Genomic DNA, 18,042 nt, shown 5'->3' on the forward strand with positions numbered 1-18,042 from the left:
TTTTATTCATGAGAATGGGGGGCGGAGGGTGGAGCAGAGACATAGGGAGAGGGAGAAGCAGGCTCCATGCAGGGAGCCTGCCGTGGGACTCGATCCGGGGTCCCCAGGATCAGGTCCTGGGCTGAAGGTGGCGCTAAGCTGCTAAACCACCGGGGCTGCCCCTGATAAGACATTTCTAAATATTTCTAGTTGTAATTTAGAGACTGTTAAGAGTATTAATTTGGACTTCCTAGTAAATTCTACTATAAATGAAACCAAAATACTCTCAATCCTTACAATCTCACCAGAAAGTCAGGAACATTATCAGCTAACTCCTAAATTAAAATTTTTAAAGATTTAGCCTATAAACAACGGAATTAATTCTTCCTTTTCTTGTTAAAGAAACAGCGCCCTCTGGAGGCAGAAATCTAGCATTATTTGAGAACTATACTATTTCAATCTATAAGAATTAAAGGATATCATACTATCAGTGGTTCTCAACCACAGGTATGCAACAGAGCAACCTAAGGAATTTTTAAAACTAAAACACATAAACAAATTCCAACCTAGACCTCCTGAAACATAAGCATGTGTGTTTTACATAAAATGTAAGTAGTAATAGCTAAATATTTAAGGAAACAATTTGGGGAATATAAATAATAGTGAAAGGGAATAGAAGGGAAGGGAGAAGAAATGGGTAGGAAATATCAGAAAGGGAGACAGAACATGGAAGACTCCTAACTCTGGGAAACGAACTAGGAGTGGTGGAAGGAGAGGAGGGCGGGGGGTGGGGGTGATTGGGTGGTGGGCACTGAGGGGGCACTTGACGGGATGAGCACTGGGTGTTATTCTGTATGTTGGCAAATTGAACACCAATAAAAAATAAATTTATTATTATAAAAAATTTTAAAAATAAATATTTCAGGAAACATCTGCGATTTAATGCCTATCATCCATTCTCCCTTCTTGAAACGGTCCCCAAATACATTTTGGAAAATCACTCTGCTCCCCCTCACAGGTCTGACTGGTCTAGATTGGACTGAACCTATATCCAAGCTCCAAGGATGAATCCTGATGAATTTAGGTCAATTAGCAATTATCACCCTCTTACGCACAGGGTGTTCCAGAGCAGCTTGTAGAGGGACCCATTCAGTTTTCTTTAGATGATAGGGCATATAACGTTTGGAACTGTAACTAGGCAGCTGTTTCATTACTAGAGAGAGCCTATAGTTGCTGGGGCACCAGCCCGACAATGAGGCCAATATCGTATAAAGTAGAGCTAAAGGAGGGACAGAGAAACTGGGTCCTTGGTGACATCTGCTGAGCAGTGGGCTGGCTTATCTCACATCTTGGACTTCCAGTCACAGTTAGCTAATAATTTCCCTTTATTGTTTAGGGCATTTTGAGTTGGGTTTTTCTGTCAGTTCTTACCAATTTTCTGTTAACAGTCCTGATTAATACAAGTATCTTATTTAAAATATTTTATTCAACATTCTAAAAAATGGTTACATTTAATAATACTTATCTGGAGCAAGGGAACATTTTTCAGAGCCTTGAAAACTTAAGCTGGAGATGAAGTTGGGACTGTCAAAACAAAGGAGCTATCCTCCCTAGCTAATTTCTTCCAGCACTAGTTCAAGAAATGATGCTCCAATAATCTATGATCTTGATCTAGTATGCATGATCAGTAGCACCCACCATCTAAATCATTAGCCACTTTCACTACTGCCACTGTAGACATGTGGAAAAAAGTAGATATCACTAAATACAGAACACTAGAAATTAGTTATGGGGAAAGAGTGTGATTGGGCCTGTAAAAAAGAAATACATCTAAGATAACTACAGATTTTCCAGGAAAGGAGGCAAGAAAAATGGTGCTACCACTGTAAAAAATTAGCCAGAAAGAAAAGCTGATTTAAGAGATTATGATTTTTTAATTTAAATATTTTAGATGTCAGTGTGATAATCAGGGAAGTTGTTTTATCTTCATATTTGGAAACTAAAAATCAATCAAAAAACAACAGCAACAAAAGGATTTGTTTGCCTATGCTTCAAATTAATTTAGTGAAATAGCTACTTTTCACCAGATATTTTCATCATACTATATTATTATCATTAGAAAAAAGAAGTTGTTGGTTTTAGGATATGTACGTGTCTTATACACACGTGTCACATTTTGATAATTCTCTCAATATTTCAAACTTTTTCATTATTCCTGTATTTGTTATGGGGAATTGTGGTCAGTGATTTTTGATGTTACTATTGTAGTTGCTGTGGGGCACCAAGAATGGTGCTCATATAAATCATTGATCATAATGGATAAATGCTATATGTTTTGACTGCTCTACCAATCAACCATTCCACATCTCCCCTCTTCTCAGGCCTCATTATTCCCTGAAACACAAAAATACTGAAATTAGACCAATTAATAACCCTATAATGGCCTCAAGTGTTCAAGTGGAAGGAAGAGTCACACATCTCTTATTTTGCATCAAAAGCTAGAAATGATTAAACCAAGTGAAGAAGGTATGTTGAAAGCCCAGATAGGCCAAAAGCTACACTTCTTGCACCAAATAGCCAAGTTACGAATGCAAAGGAAAGGTTCTTAAAGGAAATTAAAAGTGCTACTCCAGTGAACATACACAAATGTTAAGAAAGCACAACAGCCTAATTGCTGATGTGGAGAAAGTTTTAGTGGTCTGAATAGAGCATTCCCTTAAACCAAAACCTAATCCAGAGTAAGGCCCTAACTTGCAATTCTGTGAAGGCTGAAAAAAGGTGAAGAAAAGTTGGAAGCTAGCAGAGGTTGGTTCATGAGGTTTAAGGAAAGACCCTGTCTCCACCATATACAAGTGCAAGGTGGGGCCTTTAGGGGGTTCCGTCAGTTGAGCAGCTGACTCTTGATTTCAGTTCACATCATGATCTCAGTGTCCTGGGATTGAACCTCACGTTGGCTCTGCGTTCAGCAGAGAGTCTGCTTCAGGATTCTCTCTCTCTCTGTCTGTCTGTCTCTCTCTCTCTGCCCCTTCCCCCACTCACTCTCTGTAAAATAAATAAATAAATTTTCTTTTTTTTTTAAGTGCAAGGTGAAGCAGCAAGGGCTGATATAGAAACTACAAGTTATCCAGAAAATCTAGTTAGGATAACAAAGGTGGCTGCACTAAACACCAGATTTTTCCATATAGCACAAACAGTCTTATTATATTGGAAGAAGGTGTCATCTAGGACTTTCACAGCTGGAGTGATGTCAAAGCCTGACTCCAAAGCTTCGGAGGACAAGCTGACTCTCTTGTTCGGGGCTAATGAAGCAACTTTTCTTTTTTTTTTTTTTTTTTTTTTTTTTTGAAGCAACTTTTCTGATGGGTCTGGGCAAATTCAATTGAAAACTTTCTGGGAAGGATTCATCATTCTAGATGTCATTAAGAATATTCACGATTCATGGAAAGAGGTCAATTAACATTTACAGGAGTTTGGAAGAAGCTGATTCTAGCCCTAATGGATGACTTTGAGGGGTTCAAGACTTCAGTGGAGGAAGTAACTGTAGATGCAGTGGAAAGAGCAAGAAAACCAGAATTAAAAGTAGAGCCTAAAGATGTGACTGAATTGCTGCAACCCTATATGAAACCTTAACGGAGTATGAGTTGCTTCTTATGGATGAGCAAAGAAGATGGTTTTTTTGAGATGAATCTACTCCTGGTGAAAATGCTGGGAAGACTGTGAAATGACAGCAAAGGACTTAGAGTGTTATGTAAACTTAGTTGATAAAGCAGTAATTTCTCAAAGCAGTGGTTTGAGAAATTACTCCATTTTTTTAAAAAAGTTCTACTGTGAGTGAAATGCTAAAATAGTATTGCATACTACAGAGAAATCATTCATCAAAGGGAAAGGTCATTCAATGCAGCAAACTTCATTGTTGTCTTATTTTAAGAAATTGCCCCAATCACCCCAACCTTCAACAACCACCATCCTGATCTATCAGCAGCCTTGAACACTGAGGCAAGACCCTCTACCAGCAAAATATCACACCTTACTAAAAAGCTTAGATGATGGTTAGCATTTTTTTAGCAATAAAATATATTTTAATTAAGGTGTCTACACTTTCTTAGACATAATGCTATTGCACACTTAACATATTGCAGTATAGTGTAAACATAACTCATACATATACACACTGGGAAACCAAACTATTCATCTGACTCCTTTTACTGAGATATTTGCTTTACTGCAGTAGTCTGGAACCAAACCTTCAATATTTCCAAGATATGCCTTCTAAGCTAGAATCAGAGTCTAGAATAATTTTAAAATATAACTTCTAGATTATCTAGCATTGTTAAAGGTCATTATAAATTGCATAATTTTCTAATGCTCAGATTACCTAAATTATAAATTACCTCCTTTTCCTTTTCAAGAGGTAGGTGCTACATTTTACCTTTCTGGTTTTCAGGGGCTTTAGTACCTCAAAGGTGTTAAAGAATGGCTTGGGGCTTTGTAGTAGCATCTGCCACTTCTTAGATAATCTAGGCTGTCTGTCATCAGGTTTCCAAAACACCCAATATAAATAACTTTTTAAAGTACTCCTCAACCATTTCCTTCCCTATTCTATTTCTGCTTTCTACCACCTTTATAAGAGGCACTTGCTATAATTAAGTGATTAACTGATTATAAATTACAGAAAAACAGAAAGCTGAGCACTTTCATGTGTCAATGGAGTTAAGGTAATCTATAAATTCTGTTGATCTTCCTCCTTTGCTTATAGAACTCCAAAATGCTTTTGTTTTTGTTAGCTTTCATGTTCTTGGCAAAGTAGCACTATTTACTTTTCCGTATAACTGACCTAATTCTTCATTCTATTCAATAAATATTTAAGCTTTTGCTTTTTTCTGATCTACTTTTTAGGATTTTTATGTCATTCAACTGTATTAAATCAGCTGCAAGCATAAACCTGCTTTATGTAGCCCTCTCTAATGAGGGCAGATAAAAAGAGGAGAAGCTGGTGGTATAAGTGACAAAAGAAAGAAATGTTACATGCACTACCTTTACAAAATGACAATCAAGTTGCACAAACAAAACAAGAAATCATAACAATCCACCAATAACACAAAAGACTATACATAAAGCATATAATCAGAATCTGAAATGCAATTAATCAGTCAAGAATACTGCAAATGTTCCAGCAAAGCAGTAACAAATCAATGTTACATATGTGAAATAATGTAATAATTATAATTTAATTCTAAAACTTACTAATACTTGTATCTTACTAATTTAAAATGTATGATTATACCAATTAGTGAATTTATATCTTTACAAATAAAAAATTAATATAAATTTTATTTTATTCATACAGTAATACTTCAGTTACTCAGAGGTCACATATGCAGTTAATAAACAGGAAGGAAGGGACAAAGTTTCTGAATAGTCAAAACTGACATTATAGTTCATGTAATAAATAAGTTATAGTAAATTCTATAATGGAACACTGTACTGATTTAATTACAGCTAGATGCAATAACACAAATGACATATCCCAAACCGTGTTGAGTGAAAGAACTCAGACATCCAAAAAGATACATTCTGCATGATTCCATTTAAATAGAGCTCAAAAACAAAATATTAATCAGTGCTGTTAAAACTCAGTACTAAGAGAAAGAAGACACAGTTGCTGGGAACAGGGATGAGGGAGGTTTCTACAATGGTACTAATGCTTTATATCATCACCTTGTAATTACATGGATGAGTTCAATTTTTTCCAATTTAAATTAGAATTTACTTTTTTGAACAGTTTTAGGTTCACAGCAAAATTGAGGGAAAGGTATAGGGATATCCCATATACTCCTTGGCCCCCACATCTGTAGTCTCCTCCACTATCCAAATGGCCCACCCGAGTGGTACATTCATTATAATCAATTAATCTACACTGACAGATCATTATTACCCAAAGTCCATAGTTTATGGTTCAGTCTTTGTGCTGTACAGTCCATGCGCTTGGACAAATATATAATGACATGTGTCCAACATCATAGTATCATACATAGTAGTTGCATTGCCCTAAAAATCCTTTTGTATGTCACCAATTCATCCACCTCACCACCAAACTGGTTACCAATGATCTTTTTACTGTCTCCATAGTTTTGCCTTTTTCAGGATATCACATAGCGTACATGGCCTTTTCAGATGGGTTTTTTTCACTTAATAATATGGCATTTAAAGTTCCTCCGTGTCTTTTCACACTTGATAGCTCATTCCGTTTTAGTGTTGAATACTATTCCATTATCTAAATACCATTTATCCATTCATTTACTGAAGGACATCTTGGTTGCTTTTAAGTTTTGGCAATTAGGAAGAACACTGCTATAAACATTCATGTGCAGGTGTTTGTGTAGACATAAGTTTTCAACTCATCTGGAGAAATAACAAAGAGTATAACTGCTACACTGTATGGTAAGAGTATGTTTTAGAAGGAACTGACACACTGTCTTCCAAAGTAGCTGTACCATTTTGTATTCCCACCAGCACTGAATGAGAGTTCCTGATACTCCACATCTTTGCTAGTATCTAGTCGTATTCATGTTTCAGATTTTAGCCATTCTGGTAGGTATGCAATGGTATCTCCTTGATTTGCAATTCCCTAATAACATATGATATGAAACATCTTTTCATATTCATACTTGCCATTTGTGTATCTTTTTTGGTGAGGTGTCTGTTCAGGTCTTTTTCCCATTTTTTAAATTGTGTTGTTCATTTTCTTACTGTTGGATTTCAAAAGTTCTTTGTATACATATTTTGAATAGTCTCATATCTGGTCATGTCTTTTGAATATATTTTCTCCAAATCAGTGACCTGTCTTCTTATTCTCTTGACAATGGCATTCACAGAACATAAGTTCTTAATTTTAATAAAATCCAGCAGATTCTTTCATGGATCGTGCATCTAAAAAGTCATTGCCATCCAAGGTCATCCAGATTTTCCCCAATGTTAACTTCTATGAGTTTTATAATTTTACATGGATGAGTTTAGGTCTATGATCTAATTTGAGTTAATTTTTGGAAATAGTGTAAAGTCTGTATCTAAATTCATTTCTTTGCAGGTAAATGTCCAGTTGTTCCAGCACCATTTGTTGAAAAGACTTTTTGCTCTATTATATAGTCTATAATATTGTCCTTGCCCCTTTGTCAAATATCAGTTGAATCCATTTATGAGAGTCTATTTCAAGGCTCTCTATTCTGTTCCATTGATATATATGTCTGTTTTTTTGGTCAGTAACACGCTGTCTTTTTTGGTTTTTAAGATTTTTTTTTTTTTTTTTTTTGAGAGAGAGATTGGAGAGAGCATAAGCACAAACAAGGAGAGGCAGAGGGAGAAGCAGACTCCCCACTGAGCAGGGAGCCCTATGTGGGGCTCCATCCCAGGACCCAGGATCATGACCTGAGCCAAAGGAAGATGACAAACCAACTGAGCCACCCAGGCACCCCAACACACTGTCTTTACAATAAATCTTAAAGTCAAGTAGTGTCAGTCCTCCAACTTTGTTCTTCTCTTTAAGTATCCTGTTGCATATTCTGGGGTTTTTTGCCTCTCCATTAAACTTTAGAATCAGTTTCTCAATATCCATCAAATAATTTGCTGAGATTTTGATGAGGAATGCCTTGAATCTAAAGTTCAATTTGGGGGCACCTGGCTGGCTCAGTTCGTAGAAAATGTGACTCCTAATCACAGATTTGTGAGTTCAAGCCCTACATGGGGAGTAGAGTTCATTTACTAGCTAAACAAACAAACAAACAAACAAACAAACAAATAAGTAAAGTTCAAGTTGGGAAGAATTGACATCACGACAATATTGAGTCTGCTAACAAACAATAGGAAAGCTATTAATTTTTGTACATTAACCTTATATCTTGAAACTCTGCTATTGCTGATAATTAATTAAATTCCAGAAGAGTTTTTGTTTTATTCTTTTGGATTTTCTATAATCATGTCATCTGCAAAGATGGTTTCATTTCTCTCTTCCCAATCAGTACACCTTTTATTTCCTTTTCTTGTCTTACTGAACTAAGGAGGACTTCCACTATGATGCTGCAAAGTAATAGTGAGAGGGAACATTTTTGCCTTGTTCCTTAGTGGGAAAGGTTCCAATTTCTCACCATTAAGTACAATAGCTATGGGATTTTTGTAAATACTCTTTATCAAGTTAAGGAAGTTCCCCTCTATTCCTAGTTTACTGAATTTTTCTCATGAATGGGTGTTGAATTTTGCCAATTGCTTTTCGCATCTATTGATATGATCACATTATTTTTCTTTAGCTTGCTGATGTGGTGGATTATATTAACTGGGTTTTCAATAATTTTTTAATTGAAGTATAGTTGGCACAGAATACATTAGCTTCAGGTATATAGCATAGCAATTCAACAAGCTTATATATTATGCTATGTTCACAAGGGTAGCTACCATCTGTCACCATACAATGCTATTATACAACTATTGGCTATATTCCCTATGCTGTACCTTTTATCACTGTGACTTATTCATACATTAACTGATTTTTAAATGTTGAACTAGACTTGCATACATGGGATAAATCCCACTTGATCATGATGTAGAATTCCTTTTATAAGTTGTTGGATTCAATCTTACAATATTTTGTTGAGGACTTTTACATCTTTGTTCATGAGAGATATTAGTCTGTAGGTTCCTTTTCTTGTAATTCCTTTGCTAGTTTTGGTATTAGGGTAATGCTGGCCTCATAGAATGAATCTGGAAGTATTTCCTCTGCTTCAGTGTGAAAGAGATTGCAAAGAAATGGTATATTTTTTTTCCTAACTATTTGGTAGAATTCATCACTAAACCCATCTAGGCCTGGTGTTCTTTCTGTTTTGGAAGATTATTAATCAGATTGAATTTCTTTAATAAATATAGATCTATTCAGATTGTCTATTTCTTATTGCGTGAGTTTTAGCAGATTGTGTCTTTCAAGAAACCGGTTCATTTCATCTAGGTTATCAAATCTATGGGCATAGAACTGTTAATAATCCCTTACTCTCCCTTTCTAACTTGACCAACATGTTATTTAGAAATGTGCTGTTTAATTCTAAGTATTTGGGGATTTTCCAGCTTATCCTTCTGTTACTGATTTATTTAATTCCACAGTGGTCTGAGAGCATATACTGTATCAGATTTCTATTCTTTTAAATTTGTTAAGGTGGGGCAGCCTTGGTGGCTCAGAGGTTTAGCACTGCCTTCAGCCCAGGGCCTGATCCTGGAAACCCGGGATCGAGTCCCACGTCGGGCTCACTGCGTGGAGCCTGCTTCTCCCTCTGCCTGTGCCTCTGCCTCTCTCTCTCTCTCTCTCTCTCTCAGGAATAAATAAAATATTTTTTTAAAAAATAAAATAAATTTGTTAAGGTGTGTTTCATGGGCTAGAATATGGCTGTCTTGGTGAATGTTCCATGTGAGCTTGAGAAGAATGTAATATTCTGCTGTTGTTAAATGATATCCAGGTAATCGATGATGTTATTAAGTTCAACTGTGTCCTTACTGATTTTCTGTTTGCTGGATCTGTCCATTTCTGACAGAGGAGTGTTGAAGTCTCCAACTTTAACAATGAACTTACTCATTTCTCCTCAACGTTCTATCAGTTTTTGTTTCATATATTTTGACCTGTTGCCAGGCAGATGTATACTATGGATTCTTATGTCTTCTTGGAGAATTGACCCCTTTATAATTATATAATGTCTCTCTTTATCCCTAATAACTTTCTTTGCTCTGAAGTCTGCTCTGTATTAATATAACCACCCACTTTTTCATTAGTGTTAACACAGTCTTTCTCCAACAATTTAGTTTTAATCTACATGTGTTTTTACATTTAAAGTGGGTTTTGTAAAAAAAAACATGTAGTTGGGTCTTGTTTTATTGATCCATTCTGATAATCTCTTTCAATTAGTATTTTTAGTATTTAGTATTTTTAGGCTATTGATATTTATTTACAGTGATTACTGATACTGATTAGTATCTGCCATATTTGTTACTGTGTTCTATTTGTTCTACTTGTTCTTTATTCCTACTTTGTTTCACTATTTTTTTGCCTTTTGTGATACTGAATATTTGTATGATTCCATTTCTTTCCTTAGCATATCAGTTATGCTTTTTTTTTTTTTAATTTTTAGTGATTCCCCTAGAGGTTCCAATATGTTTATAATTATGCCAAGTCCACTTTCAAATAACACTATACCATTTTATGGGTAGTAAGAGTACCTTATAATAACAAAATAATCCTAATTCTTCCCTTCCCTTGTATCATTGCTATCATTCATCTCTCTTACACATAAACATACATAAGCATACACATACACACAAAGCATACAACATGAATACACTATTATCACTTTGAACAAACATATCTAAGACAGCAATTAAGAATAAAAAAAATTAAAGTTACCTTCATTTACACTTTCTCTCATATTCTTCCTTTCAATATGTAGATTTAAGTTCCTGACCTAAATCATTTTCTTTCTCTCTGAATAAGTTATTTTAGCATTTTTTCCAAGGCATGGCTACTGGCCACAAATGTTCTTAATTTTTGTTTATTTGAGAAAGTCTTTCTCCTTTACCTTTGAAGGATAATTTCACAGGACATAAAATTCTAGGTTGGTGAGTGTTTTTCTCTCAACACTTTAAATATTTCACTCCATTCTCTTCTTGCTTGCATGTTTTACAAAGAGAAGTCAGATGTAATTCTTATTTTTGTTAACTCTAGGTAACTCTTATTTTGCCTCCTTCTGGCTTCTTTCAGGACTCTTTAATTTTGTGCAGTCTGAATATGATAAGCCTAGGCATAATTATTTTGGTATTTATCCTGCTTGGTGTTCTCTAAGCTTTCTGGATCCATGGTTTAGTGTCTGACATTAATTTGAGGAAATTCTCAGTCAATACTGCATCAAATATTGCTTCTGTCCATTTCTCTTTTTTCTTCTTCTAATATTCCCATTGTGCTTATGTTTACCTTTTGTAGATGTCCCATAATCTTAGATATTCTGTTTAATTTTTTTCAGCATTTTTTTTCTCTTTGCCTTTCTGTTTTGGAAGTTTCTATTAACATATCCCCAGGCTCAGAGATTCTTTCCTCAACTGTGTCTACTCTACTAATGAATGCATCAAAGGCATTCTTCATTTCTATTATATTGCTTTTGATCTTTAGCCTTTCTTTTTTATTCTTAGACTTTCCGTCTCAGTGCTTACATTACCCACCTGTTCTTTCATATTGTCTACATTATTCGTTTTAGCATATTAATCATAATTTAAAAAAATTCCTCATCTTATAATTCCAATATCTCTGAATATCTGAATCTGATACTTACTCTACCTCTTCAAACTGTGCTTTCTGTCTTTTAGTCTTCCATAAAATTTTTTTCTTGACAGCCAGACATGATGTACTAGGTGAAAAGAACTGCAGTAAATAGGACTTGAGTAATGTGGTGGTAAGGTGTGAGGGGAGAGGAAGTGTTCTATAGTCATGATTAAGGTCACAGGTTTTGGGGTTTATTTTTCTTTTTAATTTTTATTATTTAAGTATAGTTGACTGGATCACAGTCTTTGGGTAAGCTTTGGCCCTTAGCTGTAAACTTCATAACTGTTTCTCATTTCCACCCCTTTGGTGGGATGGCTACAGCAGCTAGAGTTCTGTATTTCTCTTCCCCCAATTTAGTTAGGCTCTGATAAAACCCCTATAGTTCAGGCACTGGTACATAGTTTCTTTTGAGGTTATGTCTTATTAAGAAGAAAAGAATACTTAAAGAACAGCATGCTCTGGTGTATTTCAAAATGGTTCCTTTTCCTTCCCCACTGCTGGAAGCACAACATTATTCTTCAGTCTTCACTGGAAGAAGCTGGTAGAGCTTCAGGAGGGACAACTCACAAAAGTGTGTGCCCCACCCTGGAGTTTTAACTCCCTGACTTGTCCACATTGAGCCTCCAGCAATTCATCAATACAGTTCAGGTTTTCCTACCCCAATACTGATTCCTGTAGAAGTTTCTGTTCCATTAGGTTGTGGTTCTCTGTATTTTCCTGCCTGTCTCCAACTTGGGGGCCAGCAGTATGCCCTGTAATCTCACTTCTCTGACAGATCAAAGAAAGGGTGATTTTTCAGTTTTTTACATGTCAGGACAGAGTGACAACTTCCAAGCTCTTTGCATGCCAGAATGAAACTATAAGTCTGTGTTTACCTCTTAATAATTAATAAGCTATATATATTTATAATTTTTACATTTATAAATTATGTGTGTTTATATATGTATGTTACACCTAATTAAAAAAATTTTTTTAAGTCCATGTACCATATCGTTGCTGCATAGGAAGAGAATTTCAAGCTCTTAATTAAAAACTTACCACTGTCACTTTAAAGTTCTAAAAAAACTTTGCTATACAGTCATCAACAGATTTTCAAAAGGCAAATTAGAAATACAATCAGAAGCATATTCCATCTAGGCACTTACAGCTGGAATCACTGCTAGGCAGGTTGGAAAAACTCCCTGAAGCAAAGGTAGAGTTCTGATGTCAAAGAAAAAGAACTGGGCCACTTCTCTACTATATAGATTAAAAAGGTAATGGTATTCCCATTTTCCCCCTCCATTCTGATGCAAATCTTTTCATTCAGAAGTCTTAAAGTAGTTCTCAGTGTGGGTCCAGGTTAATTTTAAAAAGCTGAGGTACTGCTTGAGGGCAGAAACTAGTTACTTAACCTCTTTTGTATCACTTACAGATTTAGCAAATTGAAAGGCACACTAACAGAAGAGTTTATATAATATTTCATAAAGTAAGTAAATTAGGTAAAAAATCAAGCACTTGGTGTGTGCATCTGTGCTTTTTGGAAAGGAAACAAATGAGGGTGTGGATCAAAGAACTGCTAAATGCTTATTTCCATAATCATTAGGCAACTAAATAGAAATATGTTTGCTAGGGTCACTGCACTGAAAGAATTAGGCTAAGAGGTTAACTAAGCAATCCATGCTAATGTCTGTAATCAAGACTGTACTTTAATCAGCTCTGTGAAACAGGCAACAGCCTGACTATTCCCTAGGAATGGAAATTGCCCCAATCTCACTCAATAATTCACTTTTACATTGATTTAATAATTCTCACTGTTGAACTCTCAGAGTTTAAGACAAATTTCTCTTGAAACAGACAAAAGGCAGAAATGAAAACAGCTCTTGTTCTCATATCATAAAACAGAAAGGGTTTCTGGAATTCTCTGTGAAAACAAAACAAAAAACAACAAAAAACAAGGATGCTCTACTATTTGTATAAGCTGCACTTGATTTCCTGATTCCTGAGAAAACCCAAAGAGTATTCTATGGCAGTTGTATTTCAACTAAATATAACTTATGGGACCATTCGCATGATGAACCAGAACTAACATTTCCAAGTATTCCCTCCCAAGAGGCAGATTTGGGAAAGTATAGTTCTAAGATCCCTTAATCTAAAAGCATCATGTTCCAGTGTCTTTGGTTCTCTGACTTATAAATGAAAAGAAAATTTGCTTGAAGATCCCTTGATAAACCAGATGTCAAGGCAATTTAGGTTTTAATGAGAGTATAGAGTAAGCTTATTAAATTTAATGTTAACCGTTAAATATACTTATAACTCCAGTTCTTAGTATATCTCTTCTTGACAGTGTATGAGTAACACATGGACATAAGGACAGAACAATAATGAAAAAAAGAAAGATTATGCAAAATCTAATATAAAAGGAAAGAATTTGTCCTTGGATTAGAAAAATGTACAGAACCTTGTGGACTTTCCTCCCATGTTATGGTATTTATCACACCATACTGTCAAGGGTCTTTTTATAGTTTTTTCTCCTAAGAGCTTCTCGAGGACAGAGATACATTTTTATATTCTTAGCATCTAATAGAGTGCTCAGAGCATAGATGATATACAACAAATGACATTGTGCTAAGTATCCCCTTTAAATATCATAATAATTGTATGAGGTAGGTAATACATCACTACTCAGAGTTTATAGAAAAAAACCTGGGAAACAATACAGTTAAAGAACGTGCCCAAAGTCACACAACAGTCTAACTTCAAAATACATTGTCCTTAATTATTGTACTATACCATCTGAATAAATGAATTTCTATTTTGTCAAGTTTCTGTTTTAATAACTAACTTTATCTATTTCCTTACTCAGATATTAGCTGCATTTGTGCCTTATGTATCAGAATGACTATAACCTCAAGAATCACCAGAAAAACATAAGATTTGGAGACCAGCCAGATAATTTTAGGATCCAAGAATTATTTCTGGACTTCACACTTTCGAAGTGTGGTTCCTATTAACATTAATTATTTCTAAATACAAGTATACTTCATTTTTTAAATGTAACTAATTGTACTGTAATTACAGGAGACAAGTTGAGTAATTTATAATATAGCAACAGTAAAAACATGAGAACTCTTCAATAAAAAACTTTGAAAAGACTGTGAGGTTAAACTAGCCAACCTATTTTAAAGATAGCAGTAAGTTTAAAAAAAAAGATAACAGTAAGTGATTTATATTAATTTAATAAACAATTCAATGAAAACTGATTTCTATTACTAGATTATGCCAGGGTCTCATCTACATGATCCCAAATCAATGAAGTTATAAAATAGTTCATAAAACAAATTAATAAAATATTTAATCTTCCATTCTGCTTAAAACAACCATTAATCTTTTGGGATACTCCACAGTATTATATAAACAAAAATCTTTCCAGTCAGAAAAGAGGACTTCAGTAACATGTACTAAGGTAATATTTATTTTTCTTCAGATCAGAGTTAATAAAGGATATAAAGCCAGTCTTACCTAATTCATCTTATATTTTTAATTTCTAAATACACATGTGCACACATTACATATAAAATTATTTATGGAACTGTGAGATATTAATGCAAATCCAGTTAGGCCGATTTAGCAATACTCTTAAGTCTTCAAAACATGAACAAGGGACACCTGGGTGGCTCAGAGGTTGAGCATCTGCCTTAGGCTCAGGGCATGATCCCAGAGACCTGGGATCGAATTCCGCATTGGGCTCCCTGCATGGAGCCTGCTTCTCCCTCTGCCTATGTCTCTGCCTCTCCCTCTGTGTCTCTCATGAATAAATAAATAAAAATCTTAAAAAAAAAAGAACAAAATGTAATAGAGCTGTAGAAAATCAATATATTTTTTTCAATTTAGTAAAGATGTCTAAAGTGCCAAAAGAGGGATCCCTGGGTGGCGCAGCGGTTTGGCGCCTGCCTTTGGCCCGGGGCACGATCCTGGAGACCCGGGATCGAATCCCACGTCGGGCTCCCGGTGCATGGAGCCTGCTTCTCCCTCTGCCTGTGTCTCTGCCTCTCTCTCTCTCTCTGTGACTATCATAAACAAATAAAAATTAAAAAAATAAATAAATAAATAAAGTGCCAAAAGAGAACTGATATTTATCTGCTTGCTGTTGAAAATGATCACCTCTAATTTTCAACTGTCAGAATATAATGGAATCAAGTTACACAGTAAAAATTGTCTTTAATTTTTAAGTTTGCTTACAGTAATGGAAATAAAACTTTTTGGTCAGATTTTTACATACCTTAAAAGTAGAAAGCCCATAAAGTCTCGTGGTATGAACAGTCTCTTGAGAAATGTTTGTAATGTTAGTTATAAAGTCCTCAAGGTATTTGCAAGCTTGTTCCAGGTGTGTTGTGTTTATGATGATCTGCACTAGCTAGAAAATACAAAATATATCTGGTAAAATGACATGTACACCAAATCATTTGGTTTTTGAAAATAAATTATTACTTTCAGCAACTGTACCATTTCTGCATAATTACAGCTTTACAGGATACAAGGGATTATGTGATTTCAAAACCTGGCTGCAAATACTATGGAATGCTATCATTCAAAAAAAATATGAGTCTAACTGCCAATTAATTTAAAATAACTCTTAAAAGTACTTTTCCAATATTATACACTTACCAAGCAAAAATAGGAGTATTTTCACTTTTCATGTAAAGTGTGGCTATCAAAAAAATCTACATATATGTTCTAATATCTTCAACTATTAACTATTCTCCAAGTAAACCCTTTTCCTTACATGGCTTGAATTTACACTGACAAAACAAATCCACTTCTACTAATAAATTTAAAATACACGGGATGCCTGGACGGCTCAGTCAGTTAAGCATCTGACTCTTGATTTTGGCTCAAGTCACGATCTCAGGGTTCTGAGATCAAGCCTCCAGTGGTGGCTCTGCGCTCAGCAGGGAACCTGCTTCAGATTCTCTCTTTTCCTCTGTCCCTCTCCCCATATATGTGCACTCCTCTCTCTCTCTCTCTAAAATAAATAAATCTTTAAAAATAAAATAAATTTTAAAAAAGAAACCTAGTGTTATAGGATGATGTTTAGCAATAACTTAATTCATAAAGTTTTTTTCATATAATGAAAGATTTAGCTATTAAGTATTTTTTTTAACCTACCTCTGTCAAACCTATATGAGGTTTTCTAATAAGGTTCAGTAAACAGCTACTCAAAGTTCTGGTCAGCAGCAGATTTGTAGATTTTCTAAGCATATCATCTATTTCTGTTGAGCTAAAAATAAAGGTTGATTATTATTTCGCTTTCCACAAAGGTAACAGTTAGCTTCCTAAATGATTTAACACAGTTTAGCGAAATAACTTGCTCTACCTCATTCTTTTATATCTTTAAATAAATTACCCAGATTTATTAAATCCCCAAATTCAATTCTGTCACAAAAGGGACATTTTCAATAAAGCAGAATGTTTATTTATGGCATAATTTAAATGTATGCCATTAACTATTACAGTAAGACCATGCAGTACTTAGTATAAGGAAATAAAGTTATTTTTATTTATTTTTATTTTTTGAAATAAAGTTATTTTTAAATTATGACTCCACTATGGATACTTCCAAAGACACTATACAACTATACATGTAAAGTCTGGCAATCAACAAATAAAAAATACAACTATATTCAATACAATAAAAATACAACTATAATCAATCAAAAAATACAAAATAGCTAAAATTATTTTTTAAATGCAAATTGATGTGAGCCATTACTAGATTTAACTTTAATGTAACTAAGCTATCTATGTCCGTTGACATTTTTTAAAAAGGTTCAAAGAAATAAACATAATTACCTTACATTAGTTTTAACTTGGTGCAAAGAAAAAGAGAAAAAAATAAACCTCTGATATTTATTAACATCCTAAAGATTACTAGGCAAGCACTAACAAGCTTTTATGTTCTCCTAACCACTAGGCCTTCAATTTAAGTAAACAATTACTTCATATATATATATATGTATATATATATATATATATACATATATAGATATATATAATATAGCTTCATTATCAAAAGAACTAAGCTGTCCTTGGACTGTTTTCTCAGTCTCAGCACTATTAATATTTTAGGCAAGATAATTCTTTGTTGTGAGGCTGTCCTATGTTCTGAAGGATATTTAGCAGCATTCCTGGCCTCTACCCAATAGATACAAGTAGCACTGTTCCCCCTAGTTGTGACAGCCCAAAATGTCTCCAGACATTGCCAAATGTAAAATGTACCTGGTGTGGGGTGAGGAGGTGGAATTACTTCAGCTGCAAATCAACTGCTTTAAACATAGACTAAAATTTTGGCATCCTTTTTCTTTTATTAAAACATTACTCTTAATAATCTATGAAGCACAAATATTTACTAGTTTATATTTATTTTTTAAATGCAGATACAGCAGGGCACTTGGGTGGCTCAGTTAAGCGCCTGCCTTCGGCTCAGGTCATGATCCTGAGGTCCTCAAGTGGAGCCTCGCGTTGGGCTCCCTGCTCAGCGGAGAGTCTGGTTCTCCCTCTCTACGCTGTTCATGCCCACACTCTCTTCTCTCTCAAATAAATAAATGCAATCTTTAAAAAATGCAAATAGAGCAAGATTTGACAAAACCCAGGTACTTCTCACTACTACTCCAATGTTCTCCATTTTAATGGAGGCACTATTTTCAGTATCTGTTAACCTTAATTCTGACAGACCTAAAAGAATA

General features: G+C 34.6%; 1 protein-coding gene across 15 annotated transcripts in view; it reads right to left on the bottom strand.

Moving 5' to 3' along the window:
- The window catches only part of EXOC6 (exocyst complex component 6), a 223,381-nt gene that overhangs the window by 87,292 nt on the left and 118,047 nt on the right, over positions 1–18,042 (bottom strand). For all 15 annotated transcript variants that reach the window (XM_072806090.1, XM_072806089.1, XM_072806087.1 and 12 more), the window contains 2 exons: positions 16,466–16,577; positions 15,579–15,713 (listed from right to left, as the gene is read on the bottom strand). In XM_072806090.1, coding sequence (XP_072662191.1) covers positions 15,579–15,713; positions 16,466–16,577 — 247 coding nt within the window. The remainder of the gene's footprint in view (positions 1–15,578; positions 15,714–16,465; positions 16,578–18,042) is intronic.

The sequence above is a fragment of the Canis lupus genome, chromosome 29 (genome assembly GCF_048164855.1).
Source record: "Canis lupus baileyi chromosome 29, mCanLup2.hap1, whole genome shotgun sequence".
Classification (NCBI taxonomy): Eukaryota; Metazoa; Chordata; class Mammalia; order Carnivora; family Canidae; genus Canis; species Canis lupus.